The sequence below is a fragment of the Chaetodon auriga genome, chromosome 17 (assembly GCF_051107435.1).
Source record: "Chaetodon auriga isolate fChaAug3 chromosome 17, fChaAug3.hap1, whole genome shotgun sequence".
NCBI classification, from domain to species: domain Eukaryota; kingdom Metazoa; phylum Chordata; class Actinopteri; order Chaetodontiformes; family Chaetodontidae; genus Chaetodon; species Chaetodon auriga.
Genome location: NC_135090.1, coordinates 19,520,116 through 19,535,237, shown reverse-complemented (window position 1 = coordinate 19,535,237; position 15,122 = coordinate 19,520,116). Strand labels below are relative to the sequence as shown.

The 15,122-nt window shown below is 45.2% G+C and overlaps 3 protein-coding genes across 4 annotated transcripts; all 3 read left to right on the top strand.

Annotated features, from left to right (window-relative positions):
• The first annotated feature begins 445 nt into the window (after positions 1-445).
• Positions 446-6,480, top strand: usf2 (upstream transcription factor 2, c-fos interacting). 2 transcript variants are annotated; one of them, XM_076754458.1, is made up of 11 exons: positions 626-1,081; positions 1,801-1,844; positions 2,018-2,133; positions 2,216-2,335; positions 2,424-2,586; positions 2,734-2,821; positions 3,099-3,143; positions 3,604-3,662; positions 3,779-3,870; positions 4,340-4,468; positions 4,980-6,480. In XM_076754458.1, exons 1-11 carry the CDS (start codon positions 1,044-1,046, stop codon positions 5,067-5,069), a joined length of 984 nt encoding a protein of 327 aa, XP_076610573.1. In that variant the 5' UTR covers positions 626-1,043; the 3' UTR covers positions 5,070-6,480. The 2 variants fall into 2 exon arrangements, with proteins under 2 accessions (XP_076610575.1, XP_076610573.1); XM_076754460.1 differs by lacking the exon at positions 3,099-3,143 and having other exon boundaries at positions 446-1,081.
• A 200-nt stretch (positions 6,481-6,680) lies between these two features.
• On the top strand, positions 6,681-10,666 carry tekt2 (tektin 2 (testicular)). The gene is made up of 10 exons (XM_076755289.1): positions 6,681-6,859; positions 7,976-8,138; positions 8,247-8,372; positions 8,507-8,712; positions 8,800-8,943; positions 9,142-9,256; positions 9,606-9,713; positions 9,867-10,010; positions 10,121-10,200; positions 10,462-10,666. The coding sequence occupies exons 2-10, from the start codon at positions 7,983-7,985 to the stop codon at positions 10,664-10,666; spliced, it is 1,284 nt and encodes a 427-aa protein (XP_076611404.1). The 5' UTR covers positions 6,681-6,859; positions 7,976-7,982.
• Positions 10,667-11,692: 1,026 nt separating this feature from the next.
• Positions 11,693-14,129, top strand: LOC143335291 (free fatty acid receptor 3). Its single transcript, XM_076754590.1, has 2 exons — positions 11,693-11,746; positions 13,002-14,129. Exons 1-2 carry the CDS (start codon positions 11,693-11,695, stop codon positions 14,127-14,129), a joined length of 1,182 nt encoding a protein of 393 aa, XP_076610705.1.
• The last annotated feature ends 993 nt before the right edge of the window (positions 14,130-15,122 follow it).

The window sequence follows — 15,122 nt, the reverse complement described above, 5'->3', positions numbered from 1 at the left end:
TCTCTGCTGAGGACATCACGCGCTCTGACAGACGCGCCATCGCCGGGTTTGATGGAGCGATAGACAGAAAGAAGAAAGACGACATGATCTCCTCCTCTCTGCTCTCCAACTCGATCTGTCGTCTCCTTTTGAAGAGAAAATTGGTACTTAGCAGCTAAACGTGACATAAAGCTGATTTATGAGAAACGTGTGAGCGCTGAGAGCAGGTTTATGGCACCACACGGCAGTTTTTGTCATGTGGTTTGAGGGAAAACCCGTATTGGATCTCTGTGGTCACCTGGGCAGGGGACCTGAAAAAAGCGCCGCTGGGGAGCTGATTGTCAGTTTTGTGTCAGATAAATACTGTACAGCCGAATGTGAATGCCTGGAAAACATATATCCACCTGTCTCAGAATCTCCAAATAAACAATTCATCCATATGTGAGATTTAAGGCAAAAATAACGCGAGAACAGAGCGAAAATCAGCTTCTGGCCAACAAACTCTTCGCACCCGAGGAGTCACGTGAATACTAGGTGACAAAATCTGATCTCTTACGCTGTCAAAGCGACAGTTAAGACGAATAAAAACACTAATTTCACCGCGTAACAAAGAGTGCAAACGAGTCCACTCCGTATCTTATTGAGCGCATGTTGCAGCCCGCAGCTTTGCGCGGATAAACAGCAGCTGTGCGCAGCGGAGCAACAACAAGGAAACCAAGGACAAAAACACTCCCAGCGACATTAAAAAGGAAATAATCGCCCATCCGTGAATCCAGGAGCGAATCTAAAATAGTTTAACGATCTAAACCCCCGTACTGGAGCTCCACCGCCGCCGCGAGGCCGCGCAAACACCCGGAGACGCTTTCATTTTTTCTGGTTTCCGCACAGACGCAGACGGCTCCTGCTCGGCTGCGGCCTCCATTTTAGCTCCTTGCCCGGTCGGTGCCTCACGTGTCCTGGACTGTCTTCCTCACATGACCCGTGTGTTTGTCCCCGTGATCAGCGCTTCCATCTCCGTAAATCAGTGTCGTTGAATATCGGCGTTTTACACCCGCAAAAGCTTCATGGATATGCTGGAGCAGAGTCTGGACAGCTCGGCGAGGTGAGAGGCTGCTGGCCGCTTCCTGCTCAGCCATGGCTCCCACCACGGCCTAAAACCTTCTTCTCCTTGCAGCGCATTGCTCCGTTAATAACCTGCGTGCTCCAGATACTTTTAATATGTGTGTATTGTTTCGTTTTTAGCCCCTGGATGAAGCAGGGGCTGTGCGGCATGCGGCGGTGATGCGTTTGGGCACCCGTAAAGACGTTTTCAGCAGAATTTGAGCGCCTTTTTCACAAATGTAACATCACGATTACTGTTTTATTTACATGGCGAGAAAGAGGAATGCACAGCAGCAATTTGTGACCAGTTTTAATTGCAACATCTGACTTCACTCCGCTGTTTCTCTGCCTGATGCAACACTTTTAGGATTAAAATGCTTAAATCAAATTTGGAGGGGCGTTGTTGAGGATTATAGTTATTTGTGAAGTTTGTCTCGCCTTGTGCAGCCAATCAAAACACTAACTGGACTGTAAATTCCCATGCATTTGTAATTTTCCTCCTGGAAGTTGCAGGAAACATGATTCCTGTCAAGCCTCACGTCAAATATTTATCACTGTATTTATGTCTTATCCATCGTCCCCTCACCTGGGGGCGCCCTGCACCCACAGCTGGTTGTCAGAGCTCGCTTCACATGTACATCTAATGACCTTATTTCTGAGGAATTTGTATGTTTGATTTAACTTGAAATTGACTCATTGGTGTTCACTTTTTGTTTTCAGTCACGACAAACAGGAAACAGAAGAGGTGGTGCAGTTACAGGAAGGTGGGAGACTCATTTCTTGTAATCCTGACAAGTGATGCGAATGTAAAAGCTGTGATGCAGATTTAGGTTTTGTTTTAAGAACGTTTAGTTTCTGGTGCAGAAATGCATCCACTCCCATCTGGTTTTATGGTGCAGCATCGCAGGTTTGACACATGTTGACCTCTGTGTTGCAGGAGAGGCGGTGGGGTCGGAAGAGCAGACTGCTGTGACCATCACCGGTGTCCCGCAGGCTGCGTTCGCCGACCACAATGTTCAGTACCAGTTCCGCACAGAGAACAGCGGAGGACAGGTGAGCATTCATTGTCAAACATCTTCAAAACAAACCCCAGCGTGATCTTTTGTGAAACTCTCGCTCTCTGCTCCGTCCCCAGGTGACCTATCGTGTGGTTCAGGTGACAGACGATCAGTTAGAAGCCACAGCTGACGGGGCCGGAGCCGTCAGCGTCGTCTCCACTGCAGCGTTCGCCGGAGCCCCGCAGGCCGTGGCACAGGTGAGTAAACACACTGTGAGACTAAAGCAGGTGTAAGGACGTGTTTCTGTCCACGTCATTGTGGTCTGACTGACTCTACCCCCTCCAGGCTGTTATCCAGAACCCTTTCAGCAACGGGGGCAGTCCTGGCGGCGAGACGGTGGGGGGAGAGACACGTTTCGCTTATTTCCCTGCCGCCACCGTCAGCGATGGAACGGCCACGGCCGTGTCGGTGCAGGCCACCACCGACCCAACGATCACACAAGCGGGAGGTGAGAAATCGACTTCGCCTTCGCTGCTAAATCACCTGGAGGGAGAAGCGCCACCTGTCGTCTTTTGACCCTGATCACATTCCTGGTCAGTGAAAATAAAACAACTATTTGAAGATAACTTTGCTTTTCTTCGTTCGTCTATTCCAGGCCAGTTTTACGTGATGATGAGCCCCCCCGAAGTGCTGCAGACGACGGCCCCTCGTACCATCGCGCCCCGCACACACACCTACACTGCGTGAGTGTAACAAACCGCTCCCACACGTTCATCCCCGCAGATACCAAATCACCATAACTCTCCCCCCACGTGTTTGGCCGACTTCTCACCCCCACATTCTCTCACCCCTTTCCCTGTAACTTCACAGTGGATCGGTGTCCTTTATCTCTTCCTTCCCTTTTTGGAATGATCACTTTTGTAATTGTGTGTACAAATGAAGATAGAAAACGAAAATCCATCATATAAAACATCCAACATCTGAAAACCACACTCTGTCCTACTTACCTGCCATCCCCAGAGACCTTGGTGAAAGCGAGATGTTGCAGCATGGCAGTACAAACTGGTGAGAAGAACTTTCACATACGCCCCCACCCTGCCCCATCATGTGTTGTAGAGACAGACGTTTGGTGGATCGCTGATCAATCATTAGCTTCGTTGTATGGTGAATTAAAAGTTGACTGAAGGAAGATATTGCTAGCTGAAAGCTGTTAACTAAACCTGAGTCCTGTTAGCATAAATAAGGCTAATGAATTAAACATCTGGATTCAGTGGCTGGATCCCACAAACCCTTCAGAGGACCTGAAGGTTCAGCTGTGCCTGCACCTCCTCAACAGACGAGGCAGTCAAGGCTAATAAAGACTAACGGTGCATGTGGGAACTCCTCATCAACCAGCCAGAATGAATAGATAAATATATTTTGTTAGTCGTGTTCTAGTTCAGGTGTCACAGATGTGGTTAATATTGAAAGACTGATATTTTATTCATGATTTCATTGTAATATTTGTTTTGCTGTGTCTTTACAGGAAGGTGGAGGGTACACGGGCGCCCAGAGATGAGAGGCGAAGAGCGCAGCATAATGAAGGTTTGTCATCGCTGGTTGTAGTTGATGTGTATATAAGGCACCTCAAAGTTTTCAGATTAGAAGATATTTCTTGTTTAAAAAAAAAACTGAATATATGACCGATTTCTTTTTTGCAGTGGAGAGAAGAAGAAGAGACAAGATCAACAACTGGATCGTCACACTTTCAAAAATCATCCCCGACTGCAGCGTAGACAGCAGAACTGGAGCGGTGAGTGCCGTGCAGAGATCATATCCTCTAAAGATGCTTATATTTTTCAAAACGTGTACAGTAGCGTCAGATCTCTGTGATAACACACATCTTTATGATTCAGTTAAATCTGCTGGTAAAGATCAGGTTTTATGAGGTCACAGGAGCTTTCTGTCCTCCATGTCATCACATTGCTCGTTTGCATGTTGAAGCAGGGTTTCATCCGGACTCATAACCACCACTTCCATACTTGAATCAGGCCTCTTTCATCTACACGCCGTCCTTCCACCTAATGTGTGCTTGCATAACTGATGCTGAAAGTCAGACTGAAACACCACAGCTAAGGACTGTCAGCCTCAGTTCAAGTGAGGCTCTGTGGCAGCGCTTCACTTTATTAATCTGATACTGCTCTGAAATGGTTCAGTAAAGATTTATGTGAGTGACACTTATTAACAAGTTTTTCAACATCTCATCGTGCTTCATTTCTCAGAGTAAAGGAGGCATCCTGTCCAAAGCCTGCGACTACATCCGAGAGCTGCGTCAGAGCAACCAGCGACTGCAAGAGAGCTACAAAGAGGTGGAGCGAGTCGAGATGGACAACGAGCTACTTAGACAACAGGTTAACCTCCCACATCATTCCTCAAGTGCACTCAGACTCAGAATGTGGTGACGTGCTAGTCCTTTTAAACATACACTTCATTGAAAACAGCACAAGGAATACTGTTGTCTATAAACACAGTTTGTTCCTTCCCCAATTCATTTGGTATTAGGGTTGTAATTACATTTAGGAGACTTTTTTTCTGGAAGTCGTATTTGTAATCTGTCTTGAGTCATTACTCACACTCGTGAATGTAGAAATCTTTCCCATTGCTACCTTCTATCTCATAAGACATGAACATTGTAGAACTTGAAGAATCTTGGGAAATATAAGTAAATACAATGTGCTCGTATACTGTAATTACCCCTTTTGGCCACAGTGGCCGCTGTGTATCTGTCTGAGTCGCATAGACACACAGTGACTTAAACTACTGTTGTACCTTCCAGAGATGAAAGTTGGTGAAACTGAGCTCACTGTATTGCTTGTTTCTTATTCATTTTTTGTGAGTCACGTTACGTTTTTATTTTTCTAGATTGAAGAACTGAAGAATGATAATGCACTGCTTCGAGCACAGCTACAGCAGCATGGTGTAGAAGTCAACGGAGATGCAACACCACAGTGATTGTGGACTGGACACATGTAACATCACAAACACAATGTCGCATCCTCCCACCCACCTGAACAATACCAGGAAAGGAATAACAATGAGAGACAATTTCCATCTGAAATTGGACCACAAAACACATGCAGGGCTCGAGAAGAACACTGAAGGACTGCAAAGTGAAAATGCCTCCTCCGCCTCCAGCTGTTCAAAGGTTGAACGCTCTGAAATCCGTTAATTGTGTGGCTAACTGAACCTCTTGCCTCTGCTTCAAGGAAAACGACCTCTGCACAGCACCACCACGCTTGCACCAAACTTTCTTTTTATTTTAAATTATGAACCTGCCGCAGAAAATTTACTTTTAATGATTTCACCTCTTTATTGTACCGTAAACGCCTGCTTGTTCCTTTTTTTTTGTTGACATTTGCTGTGTTTGAAACTAAATGTGACATAAATGATAGCTCCCATTTACTTTTAATTTATTAGTCTTTAACAAATGTGTACACAGAAAGGAAAAGAAAAGCTGATCCTGATCCAGCAACAAATAATGGGCAAATCAGATACTCTGATGATGCTCATCGCTGTTACTGAGGATAGTTTTACTGTTAGTGGATCATGTGTGTATGTGTGTGTGTATGTGTGTGTGTATGTGTGTATGTGTGTGTGCAGGTTGAGGTAACTTTTTAATTTCTGCCTCTTAACACTGACACTCCAACCACCAGGCAGAGCTCACAAACTTAATAAACACAGTCCAATGTCAGTAAACGCAAATACTATAATACTTTTTCTGACAAAGCAGCTTCAATAGCACAGTCATGGAGGTTTTATTTTTAGTGCAAGGCCTTAATAGAAGCCTGTTGGAGAATCTAGGTGTTAACATAGCTCAGGTAAATGGGATAGTGCACTGGCAAGTGGTTCCCAGACTCAATGAAGTCTTTACATGTAGAGCTTAGATCTCTGTCACGTCCCCATTAGGTGCAATGTACAGATAAATAAGAGTATGGAGATGATTTTCAGCGTGTGAGTCATTTTTACCGGGCATTAAAATATGGTTTGTTTGTATATCTGCTCAATAGGTCACTGGTGTAATGCACTGGAGGTTCAGTCATGAGAGGTCTTTGTTTGAGACCGGCCTCTGTTCGGCCCACTCGTCCTGCTGCATTTTAGTGGACACCTGAGGTGGCTTTTTTTTTCTTTTCTTTTTTTTTTTCAGTATTTAATTCTTTAAAACTTTGGGAACCATCGCTGCTGACAGACGACCATAAAACAACCCTGGTCAGGAATGTGCTGAGGGGAGTTTGGATGACGATAGTTCTAACTAACCGGCTTTTGTCTACACTGAAAGTCACCACAGCATGGAAATACAACCACTGGCATGACTAATTCTGATACTACAATAAAACAGAAGTGTTTATACCTGAGTTGGTCACCGATGTTGCCTGCGTTTTGTGTGTTTCAAGTTGCCTCTGAGCAGCAAGCAGACACCTTGGAGGTCAAATGAGACTTTTGTGTTTATTATGCCTTTTTGGGAGTTTTGCTTTTTAAAAACTGCGTATAATACCGTGTGACACTCCAGCAAACTGTAATTATAAGAGGTCTCTCTACCTTCTTTACGTTCCCTGAAGGCTGACGAAGTCGTAGAAAGGTCCGAAGTGGCAAAGACGCCATGAACGCTGCCTCAGCGTTTTAATTATTAAGGAGTTACACTCGAACGTCGTGTCGTCACGTTGCCTGGAGACGGCTCGAGTAGTTGTTGCTATAGGTCCAGATAGACGTGCACGCGCCGGTTAACTGAACGTTCTAGAATTCTGGTGAGTAAAATTCAACGGAAACAAACTTTTAAATGACATTTAAACTCGTCGCTGTTTTTCAGATTCAGCGTTGTAAACAGCAGCAGTTGCTCGCGTGAGAAGTTTGATTTTTGGGTAAATTAACCGTAGACTTAACGGCCTTTATGGTCCCTTCGGCAAGGTGAAAACAAGACGGCCGTTTCATGAGGTCAGTTTCCAGCTGTGATCTGGTGAAACATGTTTGGTTGTTCTTAATATTCTCCAGTTCATCCATTTTATTTCCAAAATGTCCATTGTTATTTGCTGGTTTAAGGGATTCCCTCATGTCTGTCATATTAATATAAATCTAACAGCCCATTAAGTTAAAATGCTGCATTCGCATCAATATGTAGTTAAATATACATGAACTGTGCATGTGTGGTAATGCTATCCCCATCTTTGAGTCACATAAACAGAGTTACTGTCATACAGTATTCAGTTATACTCTTGCAAGCGATATTCTAGGTGGTGCTAAATACTTAATACACAGCAGGGTAGTTCTAGAAACATGCATGTTTGAATTTTTGAGTTAATCACATGTTATGTGAAAGCTGAAAATTAACTTACTGACCGCTGTATAGACGCCAAATCGTGGACCAAATAATAGAATATTTCCCCTAGAACAACTGTAGTGGCACACAAGTACAAAATGGAAATACTCAAAGTATAGCACTTAATTGAATGTAACATTTCCTTCACCGCTCTCTGAACATCGCCCTCATTCATCAGCTTTCCTTGTTGTCTGGGTCATTCAGACTTCGCAGAGGAAATGATGATGTGCTCAGATTTTTACTGTCAAGAGACAAATGCTTCTCTTTCCTTGAACGTAGCACCATGACTTCGGATGCTCGGTTGTTAATAATATTTGAAAACAGGTGGGTGTTAAATGTATATTGAAAGCTAATGTAAATTCTGCTACATCATCTCTCACTGCCTCTTAGTACTTCATATTATAGTAGCTCTGTTGGACTTGTACCATGTCTGCCTGTGTTTACTTTGAAACTCAAGGGTACCAATATGCTTCTGCGAGTGTGTCACCAAAACAATTTAGCTGTACTTGGCAAACACAGTGATCGGGATGTTTGCATGTTGCTGCAGCAGTAGGATGTCTGCACTTCCTGCAAAGCCTGGCCTGCGCCACAGTGTGCCGGAGTGGTACAGCAACAACCACCAGCTGTCCGCCACAGCACAACATGAGCGAGATGTTTCTAATGTGATCCGGCAGGAAGGGAGGTCACTGCGCGACAAGACCAACTGTGAGGTGGGTTCTGGTTTGTGAGGATGCCCCCTTCCATCGTGCACACATTCCTTTACACTTCCACATTTTATCATTGTCCTCTTAGTTATATTCTTGCACTTATCTCTGTAGACAACCTGGGATGAAAGGGACACCTCTCGCAGGTTGAGTGATCGGGCCTGGGATGTTGCCCGGTGGAAAGAGACGTTAGAAACCTGTGCACAGAAAGTGGATAAAGAAATGGAGGCTCTGACTCTGGTGATTTGTCCAAAAACCTCTGAAACAACTGAGATTTTTTTTTGTTCATAATAGTACAGAAGCCTTTTTTAAGTGTGAGACTCATATGCACTTTTATATCTGCGTGACCTTTGCCTTTATGTGTGTTGGGACAGTCTAAGGAGCAAACCGAGCAGGCCCTGGCTGCGACTGCCGTTCCGCTGGAGGTCAGTAGTGAATGCTTGACACTGAGGGACGGACGGCGCGGGTACGAGCTTGTCATTGACCCCGTGGACGAGCAGCTGAAAAAAGAAGTGGCACTAATTGAAAAAGTGCAGCAAGTTCTGCAGCAGCACATAGACGAGGCCTTTGAGCAACTGTGGTAAGGGTGCGATTGGCGTGGTGTGAAAATCGCCAAAGTACTGTTTTCTGTTTTCTTCTGACCACCTGTCTTTGTCCGTGCTCCCAGCCTTCTGCAGGAAGCTCGGCAGCACCTGACTGCCGACCTCCAAGACAAGATGGACGCCCTGGACATTGATATGTCCTGCCTCTCACTTACAATTAAGTCACCCGAGATCTCCCTGAAGATCAACCCAACTCGCATACCATCGGGGTAATCTTGGGATGAGGGTGGGCATGAAATAACAGAAAAATGGTACACGGTAAACATTTCGCTAAAACTCTGGTCAACAGCAGAAACGATGGTGTCATCCTACAAACAGAATACGCTAGAATAATGTCTCCTTTTTCAGTTTTCCTGGTTCATTCATGCCTCGTTAAGTAACATGCACAAATGGTGTCATTGTTATAGTTCCTCCACCCCACAGGAGTGGGTCCAGTTCAGCCAGTATAATGTGGCTCAAGCCCAGCAGGCCATGCAGGTGTCCCAGCAAATGCGGGAGGACATGAGCCTCACCAGAGCCCAGGTGTGTATGATGCAACTTCACCTGCGTGTATAGTATTTGTAGCATTGACTATATAGCATGTGTAGTGCAAACATATGGTACATAATGTGCAGATAAGTCCCTTTTGCCCTCGTTGTATTGTCCTTTATGACAAATCCCAACAATACAACAACCAAACTACTTTCATACAGTCATTTAGCTCAGGACTGACTGAAACACAATATGAAAACAAATCAAACAATCTTAAAGGATAAGTTCGATTCATATTTCCCTCTTTGGCACACCAAGCTTCGTCTCATTTCCTTTATGTTTAGCAGTGTGAAATATGGCACGTTTGCAATGAATTCTTTTTCTATTCTGTATTTCTTAGCTGCAGAATGAGTTGGACACTCAGCGCAGGGCCACAGAGTTTGCTCTCCGTAAGCGTAATCACCATGAAGAGCAGGCCCGCAATGAGCTGGAGTGGCAGATTAATAATGTAAGATATCTAATATCTTGCAGTGTCAGACATTTACCTTTTCTTACAGTTTTAGTCTTCAGCGCACGGCGACTCAAAGAGGTCTTAATCCAGACTTTCTCCTACAGGGCAAGAGATTATTGTTTACAGTCAAGTGTTTCTGACTCTCTTCAGACTGAGGATGAAATGGCAGAAATGGAGAGCGACATCCACGGGCTGGATGCAGACCTGCAGGCGAAGACGGCCTTCCTGAAACTGGCTCACACCAGGCTGGAGAACAGGACCAACAGACCTGGCATGGACCTGTGCAGAGACGAGGTTTAAATAAATATTAGCAGTAGTTAGGTCAGGGTAGGTCATGAGGGTTAATGTTGGTTTAATGTTTTAAAAACATTCAGAGGCTTCCTTTCCTTCCTGTCTGTTTCCAGGTGCAGCACGGCCTCATTAATGAAGTCCATCAGCTGGAGTCCACAATCATGGCCCTGGAACAGAAGCTTTCTGAGGCACAGTGAGTTGGAGTTATGTTCCTATGATCACCAAGTGGAACTAATACTGTACCACATTTGTGTTTACGCAAAAAAGTACACACATACAGGACAGGGAAGCACATTTGGACAGTAACATGCATCAGGGAGCAAGGGGCTTAAATATCTGAATCTCTACAACAAAGAAGAAAAAACCCTTTTAGGGATGCTTTCTTTGTACTGTGGATGTACTGATAAGAAGCCACAGAAGTAATGCATGTTTCTCACGTCTCACCCTCACTCAGGCACTCTCTGCAGAAGATGAGGCTCCATCACTCGCGCATGCTGCAGGATCTGTCCAGGAAACAGGAAGCTCTGTCTCTGGAACAACGGAGCCTGAGCACCCGCGCCCGCCTCTCATCCACCTCCTGCACTGATAAGACTCCGGTGCCGCTGGTCCCACTCACAAACTCCAGTGGGAGGAGCAACCTGCAGCTGCTGGCTCAGTGAGACGACCGTATCCAGTTTATGAGGGGAAGTTATCAAACGTATGAGATGATTCATTCGTTTTAAGCCTCATGTTTTTAAACCCGCAGCCATCATCAAGCACTGAAATGTTCTGCTTATAACTGACATCCATAATTAATCATCTCCATTGGTGCTGAACAGCACAGTGCTGTCCTGTGTTTTGTGTATTTCAATAAGAACTGTCTTCCTGTTGCAAAAAAATCACCTCCTGCCCTGTGTGTGTGTGGTTAATCTGCTTTTAGTTGTGTTGTGCCTAATTGTACTAAATATGTCTACAGTATGAGTTATGTACTTGTTTCCTCTGGTTTTAGTCTTGTCAGCATTTCTGGCACCTGAACGTATTTATTCATCTTTTTGTAGAATTTTGTTCACAAGAGGAAGTTCTCACGTGTTTGGTAAGGTCATTGCTTTTATCGACCTTTTATAGCTTTAATGGCTTGTTTGGCCATGCCATGGTGTTTGACCAACTGATGCTGTTTGGAGCATGAAGATGGCGATAATGACCTGAACTTTGACTCATACAGTCTACACGGTTTAGATAAAATTGAGGTAAACAGGCACTAAACTCGATAAACAGATAATAAACCCCCACAACTCTCACCTGCCTCGCTTGTGATGTCTTCAGATGGGTGTGTTTGTGTCAGATGCTGCAGGATTTGGACGAGAGAGAAAGACTTTTTAGGAAATGTCTGGTCTGTCTCGTCTCTGATGGTTTAGAGCCAGATGAACTTTCTGTTCAGAAAAATGTGTCTGGTCAGTTTATCAGTATCATATCATCTAGTTCTTTCAAAGAAACCTCTTTGGAAATGACCAGGAAACTTGAATATGAGTGCTGAAGCCGAAATTATGGACCATCAAAATAAACCCATTTGTGGCGCATAAGGACAATACAGTGAGAGCTACAAGGCTGAGATTGTGTGACTGGGAAATCACCCCTGCCTTAAAGGTGGAGACACTCTAGAGAAAGACTTGATTTGACAATGTGACGATGAGGAACGGGTCGAAGTGATGACGAATTATCAGCTGAATCTGCAGCTCACCTCAACTTTACAGAGCCTTACAGTGAGTTTAACTTTTTATTCAGCCGTCTGGTTTGTACATTTGGTGTTTTGGTTCACTCTCATGGCTCTCATTGGGTTGTTTTCAGGGTTATTTTAGTTTCAAGGGTTTGGTTCTGGCTTCCTACTTTGGCAAATACATTAAATTCTGAATGTAGGAGATAAGAACATGAGCAAAGCGATACTTGAGATAACTGATACTTTGCTTTTGTGATTGACACCTGTGAGTAATTAAGTGACCCTCATTTTGGAAATACCCTCTGTGACCTCCTGACGGCCTTGAAAGACGAAACGTTAGAGCTGACTGAAGGCTGTGCTGTGTTCAATTCACGTCAGCTGATAAATTAAAAAAATATGTAGTCATTATTTTCCAAACATTCATCTCAAGATATCAGAAGAGTAACTTTACACACATTTAAACAGCGGATCAATAGACTAATCGAACTGCTAGCAGCCATGTTTTGAACTGCCGCGGGTCTTTTCTTGGAAAAATGTTATTTCTGCTCCAATAAAATGGTCACAGTGATTTTCTGCTCCATTTTCCTCGCCAAAGCCTTTTTGCATACGCACCCATTTTCACACATACACACACTAAAGAACTCAATGTCCACCATAAAGCTGTGAGAATCGCCTCCACGCCACAAACAAGTCACCGTTTGCCAAAGCCCAACCCATCCCGTCCTCACATCGACCATCAACTTCAGCACATTTATGACTTTACAGCCAGTTCATTTAAACAGCCTGGGCTGGAAGCGGACGACCATGTGCTTCCTGGCACGCTGAATTATTCTGAACCATTTCACTTAAGGGCCCAGATGCTACCTGTGTGTTGCCCTCCACTGAGAGGGCAATTAAGGCAGCCTGGTGCCTGCTAAATGCCCCCCTACTTCTGCATGAGTGGATGCGTCTCCTTATCTGCACCTCTGTCATGATGTCGCCTCCTTCGTGCCCACATGCATCAGCACCTTCGTGGCCACCGCCTCCTTTTTTCTTTTTTTTGTTTGGCTGTCAGGGATGTGGGCTGTGTCACAGAGCTGAGTCTGAACCTGACGGAGGGACAAACCTGCCACTGCAGCAGCTTGGAAAAGGAAAAATCTGCCACGAAAGGAGAATTCTTCTGAAACATGCGGTTTAGAAATGGAGAGGACACGAGGAGAACCGAGAGCCTAACTATTCCTCAAATAAGCAGTTTGTTTGCTTGTTTCCATCCAGACTTTCCTTTCAGCCTGGGTTTGTAAGACTCACCTCTGTCATGGTAGATTGGCGGCAGTGCTACCTCTTTACTGGACTTCCATGCATCCACATCTTCAACTGAAGAGATGTACTTGACTTTCAAGGATTTCATCGCTCTCTCCATCTACATCTTCACCTTTCTGCTGGGCCTTCCCGCCAACCTGCTGGTCCTTTTCGTGTATGTGCGCAAGGCCTGCAAGCGCGGCGCCACGCCCAATGTGGTCTACGCCCTCAACCTGTGCGTAGCCAACCTGGTGCTTGTGGCCTGGCTGCCCATCAAGGTTATGGAGACTTTGCTTCAGGAGTGGAGGCTGCCAGCAGCCATCTGCATTGTCTACAGCTTCTTCCTCTTCTCCTCGCTGTATGGCAGCTGTCTGTTCCTCACCGTCGTGACAGTGGGGCGCTACCTCAGCATCGCATTCCCCATCATCTACAAGAGATACCGCCGTGCCCGACTCTCCTGCTTCGTCAGTGTTGTCTTGTGGGCCTTGGTGCTCCTCCACCTCGGTTTTGCTCTGGTGGCTGAAGGAGGAGCTCACTTTGTGTCCACTAATGGCGACACCGTAGTCTGCTACGACCACTTCAACGCCTCCCAGCTGGCTGTTCTGCTGCCTCTGCGCCTAGAGATGGCCATCGTCTTGTTTCTTCTGCCTCTTATTGTGACGTCTTTTTGCACACTGCGCTGCGTTACCCTGGTATGGCACTCAAATTTGCGTCCTATGGGAAAGAGAAGAGTCCTGGCTGTGGCGCTCTCCACCCTGGCCGTGTTTGTGGTGTGCTATGCACCCTACAACGCCTCGCACATCGTGGGGTTTGTGTTGAAGGAAAACGTCGAGTGGAGGACGTACGCAATGCTGACGAGCTCCTGTAATGTTTTCCTGGAGCCCGTGGTCATGCTGATGCTGTCGCCAGCGGTGTCCAGGGGAATCATGGGAAGAATCTGTGGACGGCAAAGCCATTTCAGCCAGATCGAAGGGTCTCGGTATCAATGTAACAGCGGCAAAGGTGTCGCAAATGTCAAGATACCGCCGACACTATCTGAGAAGAGCCAGGCGGGGCCCGAGGTGACTAAAGTAAGTCAGAGTGAGGTCGCAGCAGGACGAGACTTTCTGGGAAAAGCAATCATAACAAATCCAAAAGGAGAAATGGGATAAAAACATTCACAGACTGTCTGATGAAACTTTCCAACTTTGCCAAAAAATCCAGCATCAGCACTGCTCCTAACAGATGAACCAGCAGATGATCCAGATCAGTGGTTCCCAACCTTTGTCCTTTTCTATCACTGAGTAAACTGACGATCCCTGACTGAGTGACATGTTTTCTGGATGTTTTTTCATATTGTGTTCAATGCATAACAATAACAGTACAGATGATAAACTGTACAGTTAGCACAAATAATGAACACAATAACTGCAGGAAGTTTGTGTAAAATGAGCGATTTGGCTGATTTCCTGTGAATTTTTTTATACACTTCTTTGTAGTATGTATTTTTTTTTTTAACATTTGTATGAACTTGATGGGCTTTTTTTTTTGTTTTTTTGCTCCCTGACACTCAGCCATTAGCCGTTAGCTCTTTGCTTGTTTTAACTGTGTACTTTTCTACTGAGGGCTCCATGAACTGTTTTCTTACACCTCTTAAAATCAAGAAGACATCATGACCCCCCTGTGCAGCTTTGGCGACCCACAGTCGGGGTCGGGACCCCCAGGCTGGGAACCATTGATCTAGATGATGTCTCTGGTCTGTCATTTAAAGGCAGAACAGCTTCCTCAAAGCTACATCACACAGTGCCATCAGGCTACTTTTTCTTCAGATCAAGTGTTTCTAAAGGAAGATGTTTCTGGAGTCCTGATGTATCTCATGTCAGTATTTTTGCTGATGATTCAAAAGTGACTTACTATGCGTTTCACATCATGGGACTGACTGAAGGTGTTACCCACTTGCCCCTTAAAAAGAAGCCATGAGCAGACCTGGAAATCCATGTTTTGGTAGAAATGTTGTTTTTCAGACTCTCAGAAGTCTCAGTTTTAAACCAGTCGGTGGTTTAAAGCTTCATGTCAGATGGTTTGGTGGCAGGTGGCTCCATCTGCTGTCAGTTCCTGCTCGGAGCCGTGAGAAGAGAATCGCTTGACGCTCCTCTGGAAAGTGT